Source organism: Fringilla coelebs (genome assembly GCF_963513975.1).
Source record: "Fringilla coelebs genome assembly, chromosome: 4".
Classification (NCBI taxonomy): domain Eukaryota; kingdom Metazoa; phylum Chordata; class Aves; order Passeriformes; family Fringillidae; genus Fringilla; species Fringilla coelebs.
The window spans coordinates 7,762,017-7,789,914 of NC_140032.1; the positions used below are offsets into that span (position 1 = coordinate 7,762,017).

The following is a 27,898-nucleotide window of genomic DNA, read 5'->3' on the forward strand; positions in this document are numbered from 1 at the left end:
CTGCTCTATTTAGACTAATGAGGTTACTAATTAGAACACAGGATGACTCTACATCCACTGGCAGCACTGCATGAAATTACTTTAGCAGACCTCAAACTTCATCTGCTGTTTCATTCCTTCCCTTGTGCTACCATAGCTTGCTCAAGCACACAGAATCTGGGTTAGGGAATAAATCTGCTCCGAATTTAACTGCCACAGGCAGCTTGGTTATGCTATGTCTAGTCTAATATCTTCAATCAAGAAATACAAAGATCTTTTAAGGACTGCTGAATTGCAAAATCCTATGGATGTGTCTCTAAATCCATTGCAAGCCATGTCTATCACAGGCAAAAGCTTAAGGACACTTAATACTCATAAAATACTTCAGATGAGTTTTTCTTGACAGCCTATTACTCTCGACTAGCAGTTCCATCTTCTCTAGCAGGACCCCTTTCCATGGCTGAATGGGTGCTGGGACTTCAGTGGCTCCCTCCCACTAAGTTACAATGCCTTAAAACTGAGGGGCTGGACAAAACCAGAATTGTAAACTGCCTTCAAGAGTCTAATTTTAATCTCTGAAGACTCCTCTTTTCCTCTTTTAGCAAGAACTAAAAATCCAAAATCACTACCCAAACCAAACAAACAAGGACTACTGAACCCACATATTCCTTTTATAATCAAATTGACAACACAACTGCAAAAAGCAGACTAACAAGGATTTTTAATTCAAGTCTTTAATTCTTCTGCATAAAGGCAAATTGCCAAAAATGTAACACATTCCCTTTATTTACAATCATCATAAATCACAAGGAAACAGGCATACTGGAACAACAAGATTCTAAATATTACCTCTTAGAAAAGTGCTGTACAGATGTGTCCCTTGTACACACAAATGGTCTGTGGTCTGTGACTGATACACCCTTGTGTTAGGAAAAATGCCTAAGCATGCCTGGAAATTACATTTTGGGAGTGAGAGTAGTTTCTGAGGAAGCAGCTTACTTCAAAATCAGCAGCACAATGGGCTCTTGACCCTGGGTACTGCCAGCCCCATAGCAAGGGAAAGCAAAACCAAACTCCTGCAGAGACAACTCCCAGCTCTAGCAGCCATTGGTATCCCAGTACATGCTACACAAGGCCTGTAAAATTCTTCTAACTTGCATGTGGATTTAGTCCAAACCACTGTAGCCACAGCTCTTACTTCAAACTCCTGCACACAGTGCTAGCAGAATAAAAAAAGGAAAGTCTTTCCCAACACCATCACAACCCCTTAGCCTGGACATGAGCAGGCTACTGCAAATACTGTTATTTATCCCCAATAGTTGTAGGAACAACAGGCACTGAATGCATCCTCTCCTACTCTTTAACTGTAGACTGGCTCTTTGGGTCAGGCTGCAACACACATAAAAGCGAAATCCAGGTATTTAAGCTGTGCTGCTGTTCTAACAGTCACTCAACCCCTTCAAGAAAAGGATCTGATTTTGATAAACCATCGACCTTTCCTTTCTCTTCTCTCACCTGGCTTAGGCAAATGCTACCTTAATACAGCTCAGAGAACAATAAATAGGCCAAATGGGTGATGACCCAATCCAAAAATTATGAACAGTTTTTCATTAATGGCTGGAGGAAGGCTGAAATTATCAACATTCTTTTGAAGCAGTTCTTCAGGCTGGATGTCCAGTTCTAGTCCAGTGGAGCAGATGAGGTTCCTTGGTTGAAGGGGTTGCCTTTTTCAGTCTGACTCCACACTGGACCCATTCACTGGTGAAGCATCAGCACACCCTGAGGAACAAGACCTCCAGAGGGAATGGCAGGATCCATCACCTGAAGCAGCCTTTGAAATCTAATGCACAATGTCACCTGCCAATGCAGCAGGCACAGCAGGAATGTCCTCACGAAAGCTTTAAGGAACATCCATTGTCATTGCAGCACAGGCTTCATGTAATCTGGAGTTTTACACTTGAGGCACAGCTTGCAGAAAACAATCTATCCCTATAAAGATCTGGAGAAACCTAAAAAAAAAAAAAAGCAGGTAACAGCATTTTATAAGCATGCTATATCCAGGCATTAACAACAAAATATTTTCCTCTTTTAAGCTGTAGTGTTACAGTAGCAGTAAATGGAAGAGAGCATTTGGTGAGCTTCTAGCACAGTGTAAAGAAGAAACCCATACTGTCCATACTAAAGCAAGTGTTACAGCTGGTAGGGACATTCTGAGAACATAAATTACTGAAAAAATAAAGTACTAGATTCTCTACATTCCTGATGTATTTGACAGAGAGAAAAGGAAGCAGCTGAGCCTATTCTTCCCAACCCCCTGCATAATTTTCATCTAAATGTCATTATTAATTCATAAAACAAACTTTTATCTCAATTCTAATTAACAGATTTCTGCCATATCTTAAGTGTCCTATGGACTAAGATTTCTTCCCTAGAAATCAACCGGATATATTCACATTTATTCTGGTTTAGGACAGAAATTTTCTTTTAGGGGAGGTAGTTTGGAATTCTACCATGTTTTCAAGCAAGATTAAACTTCCACAGATAAAGTTCCGGACACTTGAGATTTAGAGCTCATCACACTTAAAAGCCAAGGTCAAAGGCAATGTTGCTGTAAATACTGATCTTTCCATCCCAGAAAATCAATGTGCTGCTCCACAGAGAAGGCCTTCACTTCATACATTCTACATCTAACAGAGCCTTTTTACAATTAGCACAAATGTGATTACAAACCCACTGAATATATACACTCCTTAATACAGCCTAATTCACAACAAAGATCACTGCAAAAATGCTAAATATCAACGACATGGAAACCAGATAGGCTCGTAACTGTGATGCAGAGATGCTTCTTTTACCTGAATAATTTCACCTTATGTTGATTGCACTTATGCTTACTGCAAATCTCTTCCTCTTTCAGATGCTACATGACAGCACCAGTTTTCCAAGACTTGATCTGCTGATCTCAGACTATATCCCTATTCTTCAAGTCTTTTTCTGTCACAGGAGAAATTCCTTCTTCAATACTTCTATATACAAGAGAGACTAGATATTTTCAAATATTGAATTAGCACTTTAAAAAAGAGAAAGCATGTTAAATCTTATTCTTGTTCAAAGAATTTAAATTAAATATCAATAAAGTCAAAAGAAAAATGTCATCAGCAAAATTTTTAAAAGCTCTAGCTGCCTTTTCCTCACATTGCTATAATACAAAATCTAAGTGTAAAACAATTTTGGCCATATTCTTCATAAGTTTTATGAGGCAAAATTTTCAAAGATCACTGATTAACAGACATTTATATCCTAGTCCATGTTTCAGAGCCTGCATCAAATGTAGATCAAAAGAAAATCTAACTACACAAACCTGGGGTTAACCCCGATTACCACCCATCCTATTAATGCACTACAGGAATCTACAGTCCAAGAGAAAATTTTCACTAAAATCTACTGCTGCAAATGCCAAGCTGTTACTTCATCACAAAAATATTAAGAGACGGAAAAGGTGCTAGTGAAATACTTAAAAAAAAAAAATGGCACTTTTCATTGAGAGATAAAAACACATTTTCTGCCTGACAGGTAACACTTTCAACTTAGTAACTCTGAAGGATCAGGTCTTTTAATTAAGGTGTTGTATTAAGTGCAAGAGGATGGGATAAATTACTAATAAAATAAAGGAGAAACTGATCTGCCTGAACTGAACAGCTGGATTCTGTAGAATGATACTGTGTATGGGTGACTGAAACAGAACAGATCAGGTAAGTAGTCAGCACAAACTCACCTTGGTATTTAGATTTTTTTCCTCAGTATTGTATCTTCAACATTTGCACTTTCCCATCCTCTGTCAGGGTATTCTGACTGATGTCCATCCAATAAACTGCTACAAAGTTTAAGCCTACAAATACAAAAACCAAAAACCAAAGACTAAGTGGCTTTATTATGGTAAATTTGAATACTAAATACAGCTACAATCCTTTTACATTAACAGAGACTATAACATGAAAACATAGACATAATTTTACCACACAACATATAAATATTGACCAAAATATCCCTAAGACAAATAGTAAAAAATAGCTAAATAAAAATAAAAATCAAATGTTTATAATAAATGCTTGGATTGAATTACAGCACGAAAACAACTAAGCTATTAAAATAATACCCCTCAAACACCAGATTATGAGCTGCATCTGATACCTCTCCAGCCTGAAGTCAGCATCTCTGCAAGTCTTGCTGTCAGGCAGAAAAAAGCTGGATTTCTTCTGTTTTGAATTGTTCCATATGGAAGAACAACAGGTTGGAATCGAGGCACTGCATAAAAACAAACAACTCTCATTGCTGTCACTAAAAACAGCTTAATCTCTAGGGAGACAGATAGAGGAACCTTCCAGCTCTTGGGCTGAGGAAGTGAGAGCCAAACTTCCAATTCTTTCCACAAGACACTGTGTGAAAGGGGCTCATCATTTTCCAGCATTACCTGGGATGGCAGAGGCAGCAGAAAGCAACAGATGGAAAGTCAGAGCGGAAAAAGCCAAGTAAATTCAAAGAACAGAAATAACAACTAAAAACACACCACATGCTGGAGGAAATGTAAGAAGGGAAAAGAAAAAAAAAAAAGTATTGACTAGTGACGGAAAAGATGAAAAAGAAAAGGAAAAAACATAAACAACAAACAGAAATAACAACATAATCACTGGGGTACTTACCTTGTTATTTCTATACTTTGTTGTACTGTCATTACTTCATCTTTTTCACCAAAGCCTTCCCACTCTGAGCACTTTGAAAAAGCGTCCTGATGTCCTGGGTCAGTGAGGCTGGAAAGAAAATGAAAATCTCTGAATCCATGCACTGTGGCAACAGAGTTCCTCTTAATTATTCAGAAGGGGGCTAAGCAGAGAGAAGAAACCATACTTGCATGAACATTTTTACTAAGGTTAGTGTGAAATGTCTACTAAACTGCCAAAATCCTTAGTGTTGCCTAAATCTACCCACAAAACACAACCTGTGCTGTGTCTACTGCCACTTTGCAATGGAGCACTGCAATATTTGCTATCATACAGCACAATTATTCTGACATGATCTCCCTTCCTCATTACATTGCACACATTTAGATACAATTAAAGCCATTAATAAAGGGAGGGGAAAATACCAGTCATATTCCAAAAGTCAATTCATAGTAGCAATGAACTCCCACATGGAGAATCATTTCATACCTTTCCAGAGTGTGGTACATCTGCAGATAATGGTTTTTGCTCTCTGAAACCACAGAGGAGTCAGAATTGTTTCTTCTTCTGCGTTTCCATACTGGAGAAGAATTGGGAGAACAGGAACTACAAAAACAGATTTTACACACGTAACATTTTTCATCTGTGTTCAAATGTTTATCACTCTTCTGCTAAATGACAGCATATGCTGCTGAGGAAGTTTTCTTCTGGGCTATGATTCTTCAGTCACACAGTGGAACACTGGGCAAATCTCGCACAGTTTGAAAGCAAAACCATTTTGAGCTTCACACACATCCCCCCAGGACAAGATATTTCAGTAAACAGAGAAGTGCGTGCCACAGTCAGCCTCCCTGCTGTGCTGCAGGCAGGCACAACACTAGGAAGGATGGGGGGACTCCTGCTCCTGAAAAAGTTCCCCTACTTTCAGAACATACCAGCAATGGGTAATGAAACCTCAGTACTCTGCTGAATAAACTGAGAAGCTGAAAAACACTGCATTTCCTTCTGTTAAATCATGTAATTCAGCAGTGATGGTAATTTTCCCATATTTCATGCTCTGTGCCTCTGATGGATTACATTCAACAGCAACAAAAGTGTGAAACCCCAAAGCTGAGTATTAACTGCCCCTCCACACTAAACATTTCCTACAAAAACCTGACAGCACTGACCTCTACTGAATTCTTTCCCTAAGTTAAGCACTCATACCATAAGTTTGCTCTCATACCTCTCAGGTGTGTGGGCACTCCACCTGCTTTCATCTTCACACACATTTCTCGTCTGCTTTTCCTCAAACACAAAGGAGCCAGGAACATCCTCATCTTTGCAGAACCATTCCTGGGAACTACCTGAAGGTTCTGTACTGCTAAATACAGCAGGAAAAAGAAACAGCTTTAAAAAAAGGTCCATCTGGCTTACTGCCCCAAACAGAAAACAGTTCAGCAGCAGAAAGAATTAACGGTTAATCCCATATGACACCCAAATGGCATAAAAACTGAAACTTCTACCACAGGTCAATTACAACACATGTAAAACTATCTACACAGTGCAACAACACAGCCAAGAGAATTCCATTCACTCTTCTCCTCCCAATTTACTAGTCCAAATTTTGTAAAGAATGAGGTGGCATTAAGTAGCAGAACCAGCCTTGTTACAGAAGTTCAAACTTTGGAAAAGACAAAAATATTTCCTTCTTGAACACAGTTGCCACCATCCTGCAGAGAGCACAGAAATCTCTCTCTCAACTACTTAAACAACTCAAATCCTCTCACATATTGACAATGTAGGAGGCACAGTGTGGTTCCACTGACCTCAGGAAAAGGAAAGATGGAAAGTTATCAAGGTCAAGGAACAATAATTGCCAAATTTCTGCTCGTGTCTGTCGCTTTCCAGAAAAGTAACATTACCTTGTGCCCACCAGTGTAAATATAAAGGGGAAGGGAATGTGCTACTGCAGGCAGACCAAATACCTTTCTCCCCAGAACACCTGACTGCAGATTAACTTAGACTAAATAACTGCAATATCTTGAAGACTAACAGAATCCTAACGGAAAACAAAGCATTCAAGAAGACTCCCAGAGTTGAGTCTGATCTTTTTACTCCCAGTCTGGAACGCTCTAATGAACCACAGAGCCCACCTTAAATTCCTTAAGCCCTGACTTGATTCACCCATTGAACATACACGGGCTGCAGATCCCAGGTTTCTTCAGCAGGAGGATCCCAGGCATGCAGGGCTATCTTCCACAGCTTGATCTGCCGGTCCCAGGACCTACGGCTGTACTTCTTGAACTTGTTGGGAGTTGTAGGGTGAACCCCGGGAAGTCGCTGGTTCCTGGAAACACACAGCAACATTTGTTATCTCAGAGCATAAGGAGCACTTTCCTTAAAAAGAATCCTTAGACCATCAGGTTACAAAAATGTCATTGGTCAAATAAAGAAATGTTCATATTTTTAAGCACTTCACTGAAAGGTGTGTAAGACATTACCAAAAGTGAATCACAAAAGCAACAAGTAACCATAATGTGCTGAGTCAGACTGGAGGCTCATCCAGCACAGCACTCTCACAGCTGCCAAAAGCAGAGCCTTGTTGCCCAGGAATAAAGATGAAACAGAAGCCTAACTCATACTTCTTCAATATTACACTAACCTCCAGCTCCTCCTACTTTACTTTTCCTGAGCCAAGTGCAGGTTCTTTTGTTTAGTATTGTACTCAGACTGTCGAGGATGGAGCTACCTTCCTCCCCAGCAGTCCCTGTGGTGATGTGTTTTGCATTAATTGCTAACACAGTGCTGATAAACACACTGATTTTTGGGCATGACTGAACAGAGCTTGCACAGCTTCAAGGCCTTCTCCTTCCCCCACAGACACTAAGGAACACGAAGCTGAGAGGGAAAAGTGCTGGGACAGCTGACCAAAATTACCCAGAGATATCACACATCATCTAATGTCACACTCAGCAGTACAAACCACAGGAAGAATTTCAAGAGAACTAAGGTTGTGTGCTATTCTACACACATCCACCAGGAACAACTAAGAGTTCATCTGAAATTCTGCAACAGAGGGCAACTTACTTTGGGACTTCTTTAATGTATCTGTCATATGCCAGGGTATTCTTGCCAAAATTGATCTGTTTTTGTCGCCTCCTCAGGACCACCTCATCAGTTTCCCTTTCAGCTGGATTGGCAGAGTTGCTTGAAACGGAACTTGAAAATAAAAATAAAAATTAAATTGTAAGCAACCTTAATAGCTTTATAGGATTTTACATAAACACATTTTCTAGAACTGCCCTGTATTCTTAATGACTGACAAGAAGCACTTACTCACTAGTTCACAGAAGTGAAAACTGTGCTAATCAAATCGGAAACTCAAATAATCACACAAGTAGCTTTTGAGATAAAGCTTTTCAATGCTACTCTCTCCTTCAGGCTTCCTTCAGGCTTGATATGAAACAGCCTGTCTGTGATTTCAATCTTTGTTATTGCATGTGAACGATTCAGGGATCATCAGATGGTTGTTGCTAAAGCCAAATACAAGAATAAGCAGTAATAGTTCAATACCTACTTCGTCATTTTTTTATTTGTGGTCCTCATTGTTTTGCCTTCTTCAGTTCTACCTTCCCAGCTGGGGCAATTGGAAAGCAGCCTAGAATGTTCTGGTGTTGAAGTGCTAGAAAGTAATGGGAGTTCAACATGAATGTTTGCTGCTTTGACACAATTAATCAACAGAAACCTCAATAATGGACAAAACCAGCCCCACAACTGTAGAACCATCAGCATGTTCCTTCTCTATTTCAGTTCTAAGTCTCCTTCTGCCTCTCCTCCTCTGTCAATTTAATGCCTTACCATATAACAAGTCATGTAAGTAATACAAAAGCAGATGTAGCTGATACTCTTAGTTTCCCTAAATGGTTTTACAGCAACAGATGAGATTACCATGCAAGCTGACAATGTCATTTTAACACACGAGAAAGACTCCACACTGAAAAGGAACAGATCCACTCAGCAAAAGAGAAACACAAGACACTGCTGGCACATCCCTTAAGTCTCACACTCATGCCCTACTCTCAGTATTTTTTATGACCAAAGGCAGAGAAAACACTCCTGAATACAAGGCCTTTCCTAAGCTCTTCAAAACATTCATTCCTTAACAAAGCAACACTAAACATGCCATCAAAAATTAAAATCACCTGCATACAATGGAGTACTCAGAAATGTATGAATTACATTAAAAAATATTTTTATGTACCTTTAGCAAAACACTTCCTCTTACATTCTGTTCAGTTTTCTGCACATATCTCAGCACTCAACACTTTGCACCCTTGCTATCAGACTGTAAATCTCAACCAGTCTTAACCACGTCCTCCACCTTGGGTCTTTAGTCTAGAATATCCAAAAGCCAAGCAAAATATTCATAGAATTACCCAAGGATAGAGTTCTATCTTGTCTCAAATTGTCCTCAGGAATGGACTACAGGAAAAAAAAGCTGCTCACTAAAAACTGCAGTACAGCTGAATATACCAAGGGGACTGAGAAGAGACAAAGATGGTCTGCCCACATTGACACATAAAGATGCAAAAGGAAAATACAAGAAAAACAGCAAATGGCTTCATTGGGACTTTTGTACTAATATCAAAGACTCCAGCAATAAAAGGCTTAAACTACTGCTTCAGCACATAGCCCTTCTCCCTGTCATTTTTGCTAACACTGTTTCCATGAGACACATGGATGGTGTTCTTTAGGCATGATGCAGCTATCATCTCCTAACTCTGTGCTACTCTATTAGAGGAGAACACTCAACCTAAACCTGTCCAAGATTTTCTTGGAGTCCTAAAGAAGAGTGGAGCAAAGTGGAGATGTAAAAGGAATGTACACTTACTCCTTACCTCTCCAGCCAGTGGTCTGAATGGCCACATTGATATTCCTGCAACACCAGAGAATTGGAATCATTGCAGCTTCTATGTTCCTGCTCTTGATGCCAGCAGTGTGGATGTTGCACAGAACTAGAAAAGAAGAATTTTCATCTGAAATCAAGTCACTGGTAGCCACTGAACATGGCCTATAAAAATCAAAGATGGGCAATTTGATTTGGAATACACAGGCGTGATTCATAACAACTTACTCAGGCAACACATACTTAACAAAGTGTTGGTGCAATTGTTGAGGAAGTATCTTTGACCAGTGCAATTAAGACATCACAATTTTCAAATAAACACTTAGGGTTTTGACAACAAAAAATAGACTCTCGTTGCAAACAAACTGGTGGGGAAGAAAAAACTAATTGAGGACTGCCACCAGCGTTTATGGACTTGTGGGCACGTCCATCCTCTGTCAGCAGTGCGTTACTTGACATTTATTTACTGCCCCATCCAGTAGTAAACTCACAGAAAAGGCAAGTCCAGAAACCACACTTCAATGCAATGGCTAGGGAGAAGTAGGTCAAATGTTTATGTGGAAACACTTTCATAGAGGAAATTCTGGAGCCCTCACAAGGAAGCCTAGGACAGGGAGCTGCCTGTAGTGCTCACAGCACACTGGCAGGTCTGCCAGGGATTGCTTAAGGGCTGAGTTCTCTACATACTCCTTTTTTGTTCTGGAGGCTTTGACATCTTAAATGACAGCTTACTAAGCATAACACAACCGTAGCATCTCCCAACACCAGAGCTGGCTTCTGGGCTCAGCTCGGCAGCTGCAGATCCACCACCACACCTGCCTGAGAGAATGATCTGGCACTGCAGCTTCTGCACTGTAAATACACCATGTTTCTATATATTTGTGTTATAAATAATAAATATAGCTACTGGCTTTTGCATTTCTGTATTAACTTCTGTTTTGCATGTCATTATTGATCAGAAAAATCCTGATAGAGTGATTTGTAATTACTGGTTTTCCTATAGTATAATCTGTCAGTTTATATATGCACCGTATAGCTTTTAGAAATAGTAGTGTAATATATGCTATTTTTCACTGTAGCATAAAAGAGACCATGAAATGTTGAAGTGAATTTTCATGTAACCAACTCAGAAAATGGTGTAAAATAATGAGGTGATTTCCCCCATTCAGGGACTATCTTATCTACAAGACAAGATAACTGAAACAGAAACCAGAGCACCAAAAAAAAGAATTTATTAAATCTCATTATCAGGGAGTGAAAATACAACAGGATGGAACCACAAGAAGAAATAAAATACATTAGTTTGAGCTACAAGATGGCATGAAGACAAGTCAAAGGTTAAAACCAAGCAAAAGAACATCTAAACTCAAAACAATGTTTGAATATGTATAAATTCTTATGAATATGCATGTACCACCTGTAATGAAACAGAATATAGAGAACATGGTTAAAGTCAACTGTGTGTTTTTGACAAATAGCCAAGCACCCCAGAGCTGGATTATATCACTTTTATCCCTTAATAAATTTTTATACAAATTTTACATAGTGAGCTGTGTTACTCACAGAATTAAAAAATGTTTTATATATATGATACACCATTGCTACAATGCCAGCACTTCCTTGGAAAAACAAATTTTCAGTCATTGCCCCTGCTGATTTCATGACATCCAGTGTCACTCCTTCCCATCTGGTAGTTGTGAAAAGTATTTGGATGCTTTTTTCTCCCCCCTGAGGTTCTTAGAGATTTCATACACACTTTCTTCCATTTATGCAACCCTGTGCATTCAGGCTGCAGTAGGAAAATCCATCCAAGGAGGATTTACCATGTACACCTTCAGGAGAATGTAAGCCCTATCTGTATTTATTCCCATGTTCTCAGGTAAGACACTGCATACAGAGAAGCCAGACTGATTCCCACTCACATAAAGTTTTACCTGGTAAACGTAAGTTTAAAATTAAAACCAGAAGTCTTACAAAGAATTGACTGTATTTTTATTGAGCTCCTCAGAGGGTTTTGTGATTAACTGCATGTATTCATTCAGCCTTTTCCCTAAGGGCTATCCAAGTAATAATGCTCATTTTAAACAGGCAAGCTATCTAGCAGAAAAACCCCACCAACCCCAAAAACCACAAATGAGAAATCCTGCAGTATGTCTTTGGAAGAAAATGTCTTGTGATCCATGTAAGAGCTTGAGTATTTATATCTCAACTCCTTAAACAGCTCAAAGTCCACAAACATTTCTTTAAAAATGGCACCGAGAACCTCAGCCTTACTGAGGGTTGTCCTGAATGGAATGGTGCTTAGCTGCAGTCTAGCAAGTTTTACAGTATCAGAGAAGGGTTTGAGTTGGAGGTGACCTTAAAGATCATCCAGTTCCAACCCTCTGCCATGGGAACAGACACCTTCCACTAGTCCAGGTTGCTCAAAGTCCTGTTCAATCCCTTTTGCACTTCCAAGAATGGGGCATCCACAACTTCTCTGGGCAATTTAATCCAGTTTACACACATAAAATAAAAATACTCATACTGTAGAGATCACACGATAACTTGGTATTTTGATTTCAAGCTATGCCAAACCTCATGGTAGAAAAACTGTACTCATAAAATGGATTAAAAATATCTCCTGCTTGCAAAAAAAAAAAAAATTGCCTTTTTTGGGTTGACAAATTTTGTTAACCTAAAGAAACAACAGGTAACATACTTTCCCAATATACTCTGGAACATTACAAACTGTGGAAGTAAATAATATAGCCATGAGCCATGTTTTCAGAAAGATCTGCCCAGCTGTTGAGCTGTAGCATGGTGGGAAATTTGGGCTATACATGATACAATCATATGGGGTATTTGTACTGACACAACCCACCCACAGACTGTCTTTAGTTTTATGACATCACATTTATATAATATACTTCAGACTACTAACATTCCCCACCCACAAATTAGTAATGTGGAAAAGCATACAGACATGGAACTGCAAAACTAAATCACTATCAGTGATTGACACACAATAATAAAAAAATAAATTTCTTTAAGTAAATATTTTAGTCATTGCATTACTTAAGGTTTTTTGTTTTGTACTGTTTTGCTTTTTTTTTTGTTTGTTTGCTATCACTACAAAACAGCTTAATCTCTAGGGAGACAGATAGAGGAACCTTCCAGCTCTTGGGCTGAGGAAGTGAGAGCCAAACTTCCAATTCTTTCCACAAGACACTGTGTGAAAGGGGCTCATCATTTTCCAGCATTACCTGGGATGGCAGAGGCAGCAGAAAGCAACAGATGGAGAGAGTCAGAGTAGAAAAAGCCAAGTAAATTCAAAGAACAGAAATAACAACTAAAAACACACCACATGCTGGAAGAAATATAAGAAGGGGGAAAAAAAGAAAAAAAAAAAAGTAGTGACTAGTGACGGAAAAGATGAAAAAGAAAAGGAAAAAAGCATAAACAACAAACAGAAATAACAACATAATCACTGGGGTACTTACCTTGTTATTTCTATACTTTGTTGTACTGTCATTACTTCATCTTTTTCACCAAAGCCTTCCCACTCTGAGCACTTTGAAAAAGCGTCCTGATGTCCTGGGTCAGTGAGGCTGGAAAGAAAATGAAAATCTCTGAATCCATGCACCGTGGCAACAGAGTTCCTTTTAATTATTCAGAAGGGGGCTAAGCAGAGAGAAGAAGCCATACCTGCATGAACATTTTTATTAAGGCAGTGTGAAATGTCTACTAAACTGCCAAAATCCTTAGTGTTGCCTAAATCTACACACAAAACACAACCTGTGCTGTGTCTACTGCCACTTTGCAATGGAGCACTGTAATATTTGCTATCATAGAGCACAATTATTCTGACATGATCTCCCTTCCTCATTACACTGCACACATTTAGATACAATTAAAGCCATTAATAAAGGGAGGGGAAAATACCAGTCATATTCCAAAAGTCAATTCATAGTAGCAATGAACTCCCACATGGAGAATCATTTCATACCTTTCCAGAGTGTGGTACATCTGCAGATAATGGTTTTTGCTCTCTGAAACCACAGAGGAGTCAGAATTGTTTCTTCTTCTGCGTTTCCATACTGGAGAAGAATTGGGAGAACAGGAACTACAAAAACAGATTTTACACACGTAACCTTTTTCATCTGTGTTCAAATGTTTATAACTCTTCTGCTAAATGACAGCATATGCTGCTGAGGAAGTTTTCTTCTGGGCTATGATTCTTCAGTCACACAGAGGAACACTGGGCAAATCTCTCACAGTTTGGAAGCAAAACCATTTTGAGCTTCGCACACATCCCCCCAGGACAAGATATTTCAGTAAACAGAGAAGTGCGTGCCACAGTCAGCCTCCCTGCTGTGCTGCAGGCAGGCACAACACTAGGAAGGATGGGGACTCCTGCTCCTAAAAAAGCTCTCCTACTTTCAGAAAGTACCAGCAATGGGTAAAGAAACCTCTGCTGAATAAGAAGCTGAAAAACACTGCATTTCCTTCTGTTAAATCATGTAATTCAGCAGTGATGGTAATTTTCCCATATTTCGTGCTCTGTGCCTCTGATGGATTACATTCAACAGCAACAGAAGTGTCAAACCCCAAAGAAGTGTCAACAGCAACAGAAGTGTCAAACCCCAAAGCTGAGTATTAACTGCCCCTCCACACTAAACATTTCCTACAAAAACCTGACAGCACTGACCTCTACTGAATTCTTTCCCTAAGTTAAGCACTCATACCATAAGTTTGCTCTCATACCTCTCAGGTGTGTGGGCACTCCACCTGCTTTCATCTTCACACACATTTCTCGTCTGCTTTTCCTCAAACACAAAGGAGCCAGGAACATCCTCATCTTTGCAGAACCATTCCTGGGAACTACCTGAAGGTTCTGTACTGCTAAATACAGCAAGAAAAAGAAACAGCTTTAAAAAACTGTCCATCTGGCTTACTGCCCCAAACAGAAAACAGTTCAGCAGCAGTAAGAATTAACAGTTAATCCCATATGACACCCAAATGGCATAAAAACTGAAACTTCTACCACAGGTCAATTACAACACAGGTAAAACTATCTACACAGTGCAGCAACAGAGTCAGGAGAATTCCATTCACTCTTCTCCTCCCAATTTACTAGTCCAAATCTTGCAAAGAATGAGGTGGCATTAAGTAGCAGAACCAGCCTTGTTACAGAAGTTCAAACTTTGGAAAAGATTAAAATATTTCCTTCTTGAACACAGTTGCCACCATCCTGCAGAGAGCACAGATAACTCTCTCTCAACTACTTAAACAACTCAAATCCTCTCACATATTGACAGTGTAGGAGGCACAGTGTGGTTCCACTGACCTCAGGAAAAGGAAAGATGGAAAGTTATCAAGGTCAAGGAACAATAATTGCCAAATTTCTGCTCGTGTCTGTCCCTTTCCAGAAAAGTAACATTACCTTGTGCCCACCAGTGTAAATACAAAGGGGAAGGGAATATGCTACTACAGGCAGACCAAATACCTTTCTCTCCAGAACACCTGACTGCAGATTAACTTAGACTAAATAACTGCAATATCTTGAAGACTAACAGAATCCTAACAGAAAACAAAGCATTCAAGGAGACTCCCAGTGTTGAGTCTGATCTTTTCACTCCCACTCTGGAACGCTCTATTGAACCACAGAGCCCACCTTAAATTCCTTAAGCCCTGACTTGATTCACCCATTGAACATACATGGGCTGCAGATCCCAGGTTTCTTCAGCAGGAGGATCCCAGGCATGCAGGGCTATCTTCCACAGCTTGATCTGCCGGTCCCAGGACCTACGGCTGTACTTCTTGAACTTGTTGGGAGTTGTCGGGTGAACCCCGGGAAGTCGCTGGTTCCTGGAAACACACAGCAACATTTGTTATCTCAGAGCATAAGGAGTACTTTCCTTAAAAAGAATCCTTAGACCATCAGGTTACAAAAGCATCATTGGTCAAATAAAGAAATGTTCATATTTTTAAGCACTTCACTGAAAGGTGTGTAAGACATTACCAAAAATGAATCACAAAAGCAACAAGTAACCATAATGTGCTGAGTCAGACTGGAGGCTCATCCAGCACAGGACTCTCACAGCTGCCAAAAGCAAAGCCTTGTTGCTCAGGAATAAAGATGAAACAGAAGCCTAACTCATACTTCTTCAATATTACACTAACCTCCAGCTCCTCCTACTTTACTTTTCCTGAGCCAAGTGCAGGTTCTTTTGTTTAGTATTGTACTCAGACTGTCGAGGATGGAGCTACCTTCCTCCCCAGCAGTCCCTGTGGTGATGTGTTTTGCATTAATTGCTAACACAGTGCTGATAAACACACTGATTTTTGGGCATGACTGAACAGAGCTTGCACAGCTTCAAGGCCTTCTCCTTCCCCCACAGACACTAAGGTGAGAGGAACATGAAGCTGAGAGGGAAAAGTGCTGGGACAGCTGACCAAAATTACCCAGAGATATCACACATCATCTAATGTCACACTCAGCAGTAAAAACCACAGGAAGAATTTCAAGAGAACTAAGGTTGTGTGCTATTCTACACACATCCACCAGGAACAATTAAGAGTTCATCTGGAATTCTGCAACAGAGAGCAACTTACTTTGGAACTTCTCTAATGTATCTGTCATATGCCAGGGTATTCTTGCCAAAATTGATCTGTTTTTGTCGCCTCCTCAGGACCACCTCATCAGTTTCCCTTTCAGCTGGATTGGCAGAGTTGCTTGAAACAGAACTTGAAAATAAAAATAAAAATTAAGTCGTAAGCAACCTTAGTAGCTTTACAGGAATTTACATAAACACATATTCTAGAACTGCCCTGTATTCTTAATGACTGACAGTGAGACAAGTAGTTCACAGAAGTGAAAGCTGTGCTAATCAAATCGGAATCTCAAATAAACAAGTAGCTTTTGAGATAAAGCTTTTCAATGCTACTCTCTCCTTCAGGCTTCCTTTAGGCTTGATATGAAACAGCTTGTCTGTGATTTCAAATCTTTGTTATTGCATGTGAACGATTCAGGGATCATCAGATGGTTGTTGCTAAAACCAATGTAAATATAAGCAGTAATAGTTCAATACCTACTTCATAATTTTTTTATTTGTGGTCCTCATTGTTTTGCCTTCTCCAGTTCTACCTTCCCAGCTGGGGCAACTGGAAAGCAGCCTAGAATGTTCTGGTGTTGGAGAGCTAGAAAATAATGGGAGTTCAACATGAATGTTTGCTGCTTGTAACACAATTAATCAACAGAAACATCAGTAATGGACAAAACCAACTCCACAATGGTAAGACCATGGGCATGTTCCTTCTCTATTTCAGTTCTAAGTCCCCTTCGGCCTCTCCTCTTCTGTCAACTTTAATGCCCCAACATTTAACAAGACATGTAAGTAATACAGAAGCAGATTTAGCTGATAGTCATACCTTCCCTAAATGGTTTTAAAGCAACAGATGAAATTACCATGCAAGCTGACAATGTCATTTTAAACACACGACCAAGACTTCACACTGAAATTGAACAGATTCATTAAGGAAAAGAGTAACACAACATGCCATCAAAAATTAAAATCACATTCATATAATGGAGTACTCACAAATGTATGAATTACATTAAAAATATTTTCATGGACCCTTAGTAAAACATTTCCTCTTACATTCTGTTCAGATTTCTGCACATATCTCAGCACTCAACACTTTGCACCCTTGCTATCAGACTGTAAATCTCAACCAGTCTCAACCACTTCCTCCACCTTGGGTCTTTAGTCTAGAATATCCAAAAGCCAAGCAAAATAGTCCTAGAATTATCCAAGGATAGAGTTCTATCTTGTCTCAAATTGTCCTCAGGAATGGACTACAGGAAAAAAAAGGTGCTCACTAAAAACTGCAGTACAGCTGAATATACCAAGGGGACTGTGAAGAGACAAAGATGGTCTGCCCACATTGACACATAAAGATGCAAAAGGAAAATACAAAAAAACAGCAAATGGCTTCATTGGGAGTTTTATACTAATATCAAAGACTCCAGCAATAAAAGGCTTAAACTACTGCTTCAGCACATAGCCCTTCTCCCTGTCATTTTTGCTAACACTGTGGCATGTATTTCCATGAGACACACTGGATGGTGTTCTTTAGGCATGATGCAGCTATCATCTCCTAACTCTGTGCTACTCTATTGGAGGAGAACACTCAACCTAAACCTGTCCAAGATTTTCTTGGAGTCCTAAAGAAGAGTGGAGCAAAGTGGAGATGTAAAAGGAATGTACACTTATTCCTTACCTCTCCAGCCAGTGGTCTGAATGGCCACATTGATATTCCTGCAACACCAGAGAATTGGAATCATTGCAGCTTCTATGTTCCCGCTCTTGATGCCAGCAGTGTGGATGTTGCACAGAACTAGAAAAGAAGAATTTTCATCTGAAATCAAGTCACTGGTAGCCACTGAACATGGCCTATAAAAATCAAAGATGGGCAATCTGATTTGGCATACACATGCGTGATTCATATCAACTTACTCAGGCAACACATACTTAACAAAGTGTTGGTGCAATTGCTGAGGAAGTATCTTTGACCAGTGCAATTAAGGCATCACAATTTTCAAATAAACACTTAGGGTTTTGACAACAAAAAATAGACTCTCGTTGCAAACAAACTGGTGGGGAAGAAAAAACTAATTGAGGACTGCCACCAGCGTTTATGGACTTGTGGGCACGTCCATCCTCTGTCAGCAGTGCGTTACTTGACATTTATTTACTGCCCCATCCAGTAGTAAACTCACAGAAAAGGCAAGTCCAGAAACTAGACTTCAATGCAATGGCTAGGGAGAAGTAGGTCAAATGTTTATGTGGAAACACTTTCATAGAGGAAATTCTGGAGCCCTCACAAGGAAGCCTAGGACAGGGAGCTGCCTGTAGTGCTCACAGCACACTGGCAGGTCAGCCAGGGATTGCTTAAGGGCTGAGTTCTCTACATACTCCTTTTTTGTTCTGGAGGCTTTGACATCTTAAATGACAGCTTACTAAGCAAAACACAACCGTAGCATCTCCCAACACCAGAGCTGGCTTCTGGGCTCAGCTCGGCAGCTGCAGATCCACCACCACACCTGCCTGAGAGAATGATCTGGCACTGCAGCTTCTGCACTGTAAATACACCATATTTCTGTATATTTGTGTTATAAATAATAAATACAGTTACTGGCTTTTGCATTTATGTATTAACTTCTGTTTTGCATGTTATTATTGATCAGAAAAATCCTGATAGAGTAGATTTGTAATTATTGGTTTTGCTATAGTATAATCTGTCATTTTATATATGCGCCATATAGCTTTTAGAAATAGTAGTGTAATATTTGCTATTTTACACCGTAGCATAAAAGAGACCATGAAATGTTGAAGTGATTTTTCATGTAACCAACTCAGAAAATGGTGTAAAATAATGAGGTGATTTTCCCCATCCAGGGACTATATTATCTACAAGACAAGATAACTGAAACAGAAACCAGAGCACCAAAAAAAGGATTTATTAAATCTCATTATCAGGGAGTGAAAATACAACAGGATGGAACCACAAGAAGAAATAAAATACATTAGTTTAAGCTACAAGATGGCATGAAGACAAGACAAAGGTTAAAACCAAGCAAAAGAACATCTAAACTCAAAACAATGTTTGAATATGTATAAACTCTTATGAATATGCATGTACCACCTGTAATGAAACAAAATATAGAGAATATGGTTTAAGTCAACTGTGTGGTTTTGACAAATATCCAAGCACCCCAGAGCTGGATTATATCACTTTTATCCCTTAATAAATTTTTATACAAATTTTACATAGTGAGCTGTGTTACTCACAGAATTAAAAAATGTTTTATATACAATACACCATTGCTACAATGCCAGCGCTTCCTTGGAAAGACAAATTTTCAGTCATTGCCCCTGCGGATTTCATGACATACAATGTCACTCCTTCCCATCTGGTAGTTGTGAAAAGTATTTGGAGGCGTTTTTCTCCCTCCTGAGGTTCTTACAGAGATTTCATACATTCCATTTATGCAACCCTGTGCATTCAGGCTGCAGTAGGGAAATCCATCCAAGGAGGATTTACCATGTACACCTTCAGGAGAATGTAAGCCCTATTTGTATTTATTCCCATGTTCTCAGGTAAGACACTGCATACAGAGAAGCCAGACTGATTCCCACTCACATAAAGTTTTACCTGGTAAACATAAGTTTTAAATTAAAACCAGAAGTCTTACAAAGAATTGACTGTATTTTTATTGAGCTCTTCAGAGGGTTTTGAGATTAACTGCATGTATTCATTCAGCCTTTTCCCTAAGGGCTATCCAAATAATACTGTTCATTTTAAACAGGCAAGCTACCTAGCAGAAAAACCCCACCAACCCCAAACACCACAAATGAGAAATCCTGCAGTATGTCTTTGGAAGAAAATGGCTTGTGATCCATGTAAGAGCTTGAGTATTTATATCTCAATTCCTTAAACAGCTCAAAGTCCACAAACATTTCTTTAAAATGGCACTGAGAACCTCAGCCTTACTGAGGGTTGTCCTGAATGGAATGGTGCTTAGCTGCAGTCTAGCAAGTTTTACAGTATCAGAGAAAGGTTTGAGTTGGAGGTGACCTTAAAGATCATCCGGTTCCAACCCTCTGCCATGGGAACAGACACCTTCCACTAGTCCAGGTTGCTCAAAGTCCTGTTCAATCCTTTTTGCACTTCCAAGAATGGGGCATCCACAACTTCTCTGGGCAATTTAATCCAGTTTACACACATATAATAAAAATACTCATACTGTAGAGATCACACGATAACTTGGTATTTTGGTTTCAAGCTATGCCAAACCTCATGGTAGAAAAACTGTACTCATAAAATGGATTAAAAATATCTCCTGCTTGCAAAAAAAAAAAAATTGCCTTTTTTGGGTTGACAAATTTTGTTAACCTAAAGAAACAACAGGTAACATATTTTCCCAATATACTCTGGAACATTACAAACTGTGGAAGTAAATAATATAGCCATGAGCCATGTTTTCAGAAAGATCTGCCCAGCTGTTGAGCTGTAGCATGGTGGGAAATTTGGGCTATACATGATACAATCATATGGGGTATTTGTACTGACACAACCCACCCACAGACTGTCTTTAGTTTTATGACATCACATTTATATAATATACTTCAGACTACTAACATTGCCGACCCACAAATTAGTAATGTGGAAAAGCATACAGACATGGAACTGCAAAACTAAATCACTATCAGTGATTGACACACAATAATAAAAAAATAAATTTCTTTAAGTAAATATTTTAGTCATTGCATTACTTAAGGTTTTTTGTTTTGTACTGTTTTGCTTTTTTTTTTGTTTGTTTGCTATCACTACAAAACAGCTTAATCTCTAGGGAGACAGATAGAGGAACCTTCCAGCTCTTGGGCTGAGGAAGTGAGAGCCAAACTTCCAATTCTTTCCACAAGACACTGTGTGAAAGGGGCTCATCATTTTCCAGCATTACCTGGGATGGCAGAGGCAGCAGAAAGCAACAGATGGAGAGAGTCAGAGTGGAAAAAGCCAAGTAAATTCAAAGAACAGAAATAACAACTAAAAACACACCACATGCTGGAGGAAATATAAGAAGGGGAAAAAAAAGAAAAAAAAAAAAAGTAGTGACCAGTGACAGAAAAGATGAAAAAGAAAAGGAAAAAAGCATAAACAACAAACAGAAATAACAACATAATCACTGGGGTATTTACCTTGTTATTTCTATACTTTGTTGTACTGTCATTACTTCATCTTTTTCACCAAAGCCTTCCCACTCTGAGCACTTTGAAAAAGCGTCCTGATGTCCTGGGTCAGTGAGGCTGGAAAGAAAATTAAAATCTCTGAATCCATGCACTGTGGCAACAGAGTTCCTCTTAATTATTCAGAAGGGGGCTAAGCAGAGAGAAGAAACCATACCTGCATGAACATTTTTACTAAGGTTAGTGTGAAATGTCTACTAAACTGCCAAAATCCTTAGTGTTGCCTAAATCTACACACAAAACACAACCTGTGCTGTGTCTACTGCCACTTTGCAATGGAGCACTGCAATATTTGCTATCATACAGCACAATTATTCTGACATGATCTCCCTTCCTCATTACATTGCACACATTTAGATACAATTAAAGCTATTAATAAGGGGAGGGAGGGGAAAATACCAGTCATGTTCCAAAAGTCAATTCACAGTAGCAATGAACTCCCACATGGAGAATCATTTCATACCTTTCCAGAGTGTGGTACATCTGCAGATAATGGTTTTTGCTCTCTGAAACCACAGAGGAGTCAGAATTGTTTCTTCTTCTGCGTTTCCATACTGGAGAAGAATTGGGAGAACAGGAACTACAAAAACAGATTTTACACACGTAACATTTTTCATCTGTGTTCAAATGTTTATCACTCTTCTGCTAAATGACAGCATATGCTGCTGAGGAAGTTTTCTTCTGGGCTACGATTCTTCAGTCACACAGAGGAACACTGGGCAAATCTCTCAGAGTTTGGAAGCAAAACCATTTTGAGCTTTGCACACATCCCCCCAGGACAAGATATTTCAGTAAACAGAGAAGTGCGTGCCACAGTCAGCCTCCCTGCTGTGCTGCAGGCAGGCACAACACTAGGAAGGATGGGGACTCCTGCTCCTGAAAAAGCTCCCCTACTTTCAGAACATACCAGCAATGGGTAAAGAAACCTCTGCTGAATAAACTGAGAAGCTGAAAAACACTGCATTTCCTTCTGTTAAATCATGTAATTCAGCAGTGATGGTAATTTTTCCATATTTCGTGCTCTGTGCCTCTGATGGATTACATTCAACAGCAACAAAAGTGTGAAACCCCAAAGCTGAGTATTAACTGCCCCTCCACACTAAACATTTCCTACAAAAACCTGACAGCACTGACCTCTACTGAATTCTTTCCCTAAGTTAAGCACTCATACCATAAGTTTGCTCTCATACCTCTCAGGTGTGTGGGCACTCCACCTGCTTTCATCTTCACACACATTTCTCGTCTGCTTTTCCTCAAACACAAAGGAGCCAGGAACATCCTCATCTTTGCAGAACCATTCCTGGGAACTACCTGAAGGTTCTGTACTGCTAAAAACAACAGGAAAAAGAAAAAGCTTTAAAAAACTGTCCATCTGGCTTACTGCTCCAAACAGAAAACAGTTCAGCAGCAGTAAGAATTAACGGTTAATCCCATATGACACCCAAATGGCATAAAAACTGAAACTTCTACCACAGGTCAATTACAACACAGGTAAAACTATCTACACAGTGCAGCAACAGAGCCAGGAGAATTCCATTCACTCTTCTCCTCCCAATTTACTAGTCCAAATCTTGCAAAGAATGAGGTGGCATTAAGTAGCAGAACCAGCCTTGTTACAGAAGTTCAAACTTTGGAAAAGACGAAAATATTTCCTTCTTGAACACAGTTGCCACCATCCTGCAGAGAGCACAGAAATCTCTCTCTCAACTACTTAAACAACTCAAATCCTCTCACATATTGACAGTGTAGGAGGCACAGTGTGGTTCCACTGACCTCAGGAAAAGGAAAGATGGAAAGTTATCAAGGTCAAGGAACAATAATTGCCAAATTTCTGCTCGTGTCTGTCCCTTTCCAGAAAAGTAACATTACCTTGTGACCACCAGTGTAAATACAAACGGGAAGGGAATGTGCTACTACAGGCAGACCAAATACCTTTCTCCCCAGAACACCTGACTGCAGATTAACTTAGACTAAATAACTGCAATATCTTGAAGACTAACAGAATCCTAACAGAAAACAAAGCATTCAAGAAGACTCCCAGAGTTGAGTCTGATCTTTTTACTCCCACTCTGGAACGCTCTATTGAACCACAGAGCCCACCTTAAATTCCTTAAGCCCTGACTTGATTCACCCATTGAACATACATGGGCTGCAGATCCCAGGTTTCTTCAGCAGGAGGATCCCAGGCATGCAGGGCTATCTTCCACAGCTTGATCTGCCGGTCCCAGGACCTACGGCTGTACTTCTTGAACTTGTTGGGAGTTGTAGGGTGAACCCCAGGAAGTCGCTGGTTCCTGGAAACACACAGCAACATTTGTTATCTCAGAGCATAAGGAGTACTTTCCTTAAAAAGAATCCTTAGACCATCAGGTTACAAAAGCATCATTGGTCAAATAAAGAAATGTTCATATTTTTAAGCACTTCAATGAAAGGTGTGTAAGACATTACCAAAAATGAATCACAAAAGCAACAAGTAACCATAATGTGCTGAGTCAGACTGGAGGCTCATCCAGCACAGCACTCTCACAGCTGCCAAAAGCAAAGCCTTGTTGCCCAGGAATAAAGATCAAACAGAAGCCTAACTCATACTTCTTCAATATTACACTAACCTCCAGCTCCTCCTACTTTACTTTTCCTGAGCCAAGTGCAGGTTCTTTTGTTTAGTATTGTACTCAGACTGTCGAGGATGGAGCTACCTTCCTCCCCAGCAGTCCCTGTGGTGATGTGTTTTGCATTAATTGCTAACACAGTGCTGATAAACACACTGATTTTTGGGCATGACTGAACAGAGCTTGCACAGCTTCAAGGCCTTCTCCTTCCCCCACAGACACTAAGGTGAGAATGAACACTAAGATGAGAGGGAAAAGTGCTGGGACAGCTGACCAAAATTACCCAGAGACATCACACATCATCTAATGTCACACTCAGCAGTACAAACCACAGGAAGAATTTCAAGAGAACTAAGGTTGTGTGCTATTCTACACACATCCACCAGGAACAACTAAGAGTTCATCTGAAATTCTGCAACAGAGGGCAACTTACTTTGGGACTTCTTTAATGTATCTGTCATATGCCAGGGTATTCTTGCCAAAATTGATCTGTTTTTGTCGTCTCCTCAGGACCACTTCATCAGTTTCCCTTTCAGCTGGATTGGCAGAGTTGCTTGAAATAGAACTTGAAAATAAAAATAAAAATTAAGTTGTAAGCAACCTTAGTAGCTTTATAGGATTTTACATAAACACATATTCTAGAATTGCCCTTTATTCTTAATGACTGACAGGAAGCACAACTCTTACCTCTCTAGTTCACAGAAGTGAAAATTGTGCTAATCAAATCGGAATCTCAAATAAACAAGTAGCTTTTGAGATAAAGCTTTTCAATGCTACTCTCTCCTTCAGGCTTCCTTCAGGCTTGATATGAAACAGCCTGTCTGTGATTTCAATCTTTGTTATTGCAGTGAACAAGTCAGGGATCATCAGATGGTTGTTGCTAAAACCAAACGCAAAAACAAGCAGTAATAGTTCAATACCTACTTCGTCATTTTTTTATTTGTGGTCCTCATTGTTTTGCCTTCTTCAGTTCTACCTTCCCAGCTGGGGCAACTGGAAAGCAGCCTAGAATGTTCTGGTGTTGGAAAGCTAGAAAGTAATGGAAGTTCAACATGAATGTTTGCTGCTTGGACAAAATTAATCAACAGAAACATCAGTAATGGACAAAACCAACTCCACAATGGTAAGACCATGGGCATGTTCCTTCTCTATTTCAGTTTTAAGTCCTCTTCAGCCTCTCCTGTTATGTCAACTTTAATGCCCCAACATTTAACAAGACATGTAAGTAACACAGAAGCACATTTAGCTGATAGTCATACCTTCCCTAAATGGTTTTAAAGCAACAGATGAAATTACCATGCAAGCTGACAATGTCATTTTAAACACACGACCAAGACTCCACATTGAAAAGGAACAGATCCATTGAGGAAGAGTAATGCAACATGCCATCAAAAATTAAAATCACATTCATATAATGGAGTACTCACAAATGTATGAATCACACAAAAATATATTTTCATGGACCCTTAGTAAAACATTTCCTCTTACATTCTGTTCAGATTTCTGCACATATCTCAGCACTCAACACTTTGCACCCTTGCTATCAGACTGTAAATCTCAACCAGTCTCAACCACTTCCTCCACCTTGGGTCTTTAGTCTAGAATATCCAAAAGCCAAGCAAAATAGTCCTAGAATTATCCAAGGATAGAGTTCTATCTTGTCTCAAATTGTCCTCAGGAATGGACTACAGGAAAAAAAAGGTGCTCACTAAAAACTGCAGTACAGCTGAATATACCAAGGGGACTGTGAAGAGACAAAGATGGTCTGCCCACATTGACACATAAAGATGCAAAAGGAAAATACAAAAAAACAGCAAATGGCTTCATTGGGAGTTTTATACTAATATCAAAGACTCCAGCAATAAAAGGCTTAAACTACTGCTTCAGCACATAGCCCTTCTCCCTGTCATTTTTGCTAACACTGTGGCATGTATTTCCATGAGACACACTGGATGGTGTTCTTTAGGCATGTTGCAGCTATCATCTCCTAACTCTGTGCTACTCTATTAGAGGAGAACACTCAACCTAAACCTGTCCAAGATTTTCTTGGAGTCCTAAAGAAGAGTGGAGCAAAGTGGAGATGTAAAAGGAATGTACACTTACTCCTTACCTCTCCAGCCAGTGGTCTGAATGGCCACATTGATATTCCTGCAACACCAGAGAATTGGAATCATTGCAGCTTCTATGTTCCCGCTCTTGATGCCAGCAGTGTGGATGTTGCACAGAACTAGAAAAGAAGAATTTTCATCTGAAATCAAGTCACTGGTAGCCACTGAACATGGCCTATAAAAATCAAAGATGGGCAATTTGATTTGGCATACACATGCGTGATTCATATCAACTTACTCAGGCAACGCATACTTAACAAAGTGTTGGTGCAATTGCTGAGGAAGTATCTTTGACCAGTGCAATTAAGACATCACAATTTTCAAATAAACACTTAGGGTTTTGACAACAAAAAATAGACTCTCGTTGCAAACAAACTGGTGGGGAAGAAAAAACTAATTGAGGACTGCCACCACCGTTTATGGACTTGTGGGCATGTCCATCCTCTGTCAGCAGTGCGTTACTTGACATTTATTTACTGCCCCATCCAGTAGTAAACTCACAGAAAAGGCAAGTCCAGAAACTACACTTCAATGCAATGGCTAGGGAGAAGTAGGTCAACTGTTTATGTGGAAACACTTTCATAGAGGAAATTCTGGAGCCCTCACAAGGAAGCCTGGGACAGGAAGCTGCCTGTAGTGCTCACAGCACACTGGCAGGTCAGCCAGGGATTGCTTAAGGGCTGAGTTCTCTACAAACTCCTTTTTTGTTCTGGAGGCTTTGACATCTTAAATGACAGCTTACTAAGCATAACACAACCGTAGCATCTCCCAACACCAGAGCTGGCTTCTGGGCTCAGCTCGGCAGCTGCAGATCCATCACCACACCTGCCTGAGAGAATGACCTGGCACTGCAGCCTCAGTAACATGTTTTTGTATGTGTGACTAACAGCAAACACACTGCTCTGTATAGGCCAGCTCTCTGCCCTTAGCTCAACAAGGGAGAAGAAAGAATTTTTGATGTTTTACTCCTTTGTTAACCGCCCGTGTTTTCTTTCCCTTCCTCCTGCCCCCTGCCTGTCTTTGGGAGTTTCCTGCTCCCAGAGGGCTCGAAGGTACCACACCACACGGCACGAACAGCTTCCTCAGCATCACAGACACAGGGAAATGGCCTGCTTCCAAACCCGCTCACTTTTCTCCAAGGCAATAAATGATTACAACCCTTCCCTTACCACCTTAAACAATTACTCGGTTTAACGACTTGAAAGAAAACAATTTTTACACCAGCTTACGTACACTACAACACACGCCTTAAGTACGACACTGTTTGTAAGGGGAAATGATGACCGAAAATTACGTCTTTTACCAACACCCAGTATTTGCCTTGCACTGCCCGCCCACTCCAGCCTGACACCAAGCCCCAGTGCTCCCTGCCGGGCTGGGGCATCTCGCCGAGCCCACAGGCTCTGCCCGGGGCTGCTGGTCCCTCACTCGCCACCGACAGAGGAGGCTGAAGGAGCCCCCGCACGGGGGGCGAGGCCGCAGGAGAAGGGGCCGTGTGCCGGGGGAGCACGGGCTGCACAGCCGGCACCTGCCTCCGGAGCCGCCTCGGCAGGGGCAGCGCCGCACCCCCGCCCGCCCCGCTCCCCGTGCCCCCGCGGCCGCTCTCACCTGCGCAGCCCGCCCGGCTCCGCTGCGCCCGGGCGGCGCGGCCCGCCGGACATAGCCGAGGCGGGCGGGGGCCCGGCCCGACACGGTCCCGGCCCGGCCCGGCCCGGCTGCGGCGGCAGCGCAGGCGCGGCCCGTCCTCCCGCAGGGAGCGCAGGCGCGGCCGGGAGAGCCCGGGACGGCGATGGTGCTGAGG

General features: G+C 40.5%; 1 protein-coding gene across 4 annotated transcripts; it reads right to left on the bottom strand.

The window, feature by feature from the left end:
* Positions 1–853: 853 nt before the first annotated feature.
* LOC311153420 (uncharacterized protein) lies at positions 854–27,805 on the bottom strand. Of its 4 annotated transcripts, none has more exons than XM_084205304.1 (26): positions 27,706–27,805; positions 26,100–26,216; positions 24,914–25,018; positions 24,423–24,554; positions 23,525–23,674; positions 22,571–22,708; positions 21,844–21,960; positions 21,333–21,440; positions 17,851–17,967; positions 16,663–16,767; positions 16,183–16,314; positions 15,286–15,435; positions 14,332–14,469; positions 13,574–13,690; positions 13,068–13,175; positions 9,578–9,694; positions 8,257–8,361; positions 7,767–7,898; positions 6,877–7,026; positions 5,923–6,057; positions 5,187–5,303; positions 4,680–4,787; positions 4,171–4,284; positions 3,755–3,868; positions 2,835–3,021; positions 854–1,988 (listed from the first exon to the last, which is right to left on the bottom strand). In XM_084205304.1, the coding sequence occupies exons 1-24, from the start codon at positions 27,756–27,758 to the stop codon at positions 3,763–3,765; spliced, it is 2,871 nt and encodes a 956-aa protein (XP_084061430.1). In that variant the 5' UTR covers positions 27,759–27,805; the 3' UTR covers positions 854–1,988; positions 2,835–3,021; positions 3,755–3,762. The 4 variants fall into 4 exon arrangements, with proteins under 4 accessions (XP_084061430.1, XP_084061429.1, XP_084061432.1 ...); XM_084205303.1 differs by having other exon boundaries at positions 5,923–6,060; XM_084205306.1 differs by lacking the exons at positions 24,914–25,018; positions 26,100–26,216; positions 27,706–27,805 and having other exon boundaries at positions 5,923–6,060; positions 21,844–21,934.
* Positions 27,806–27,898: the final 93 nt, after the last annotated feature.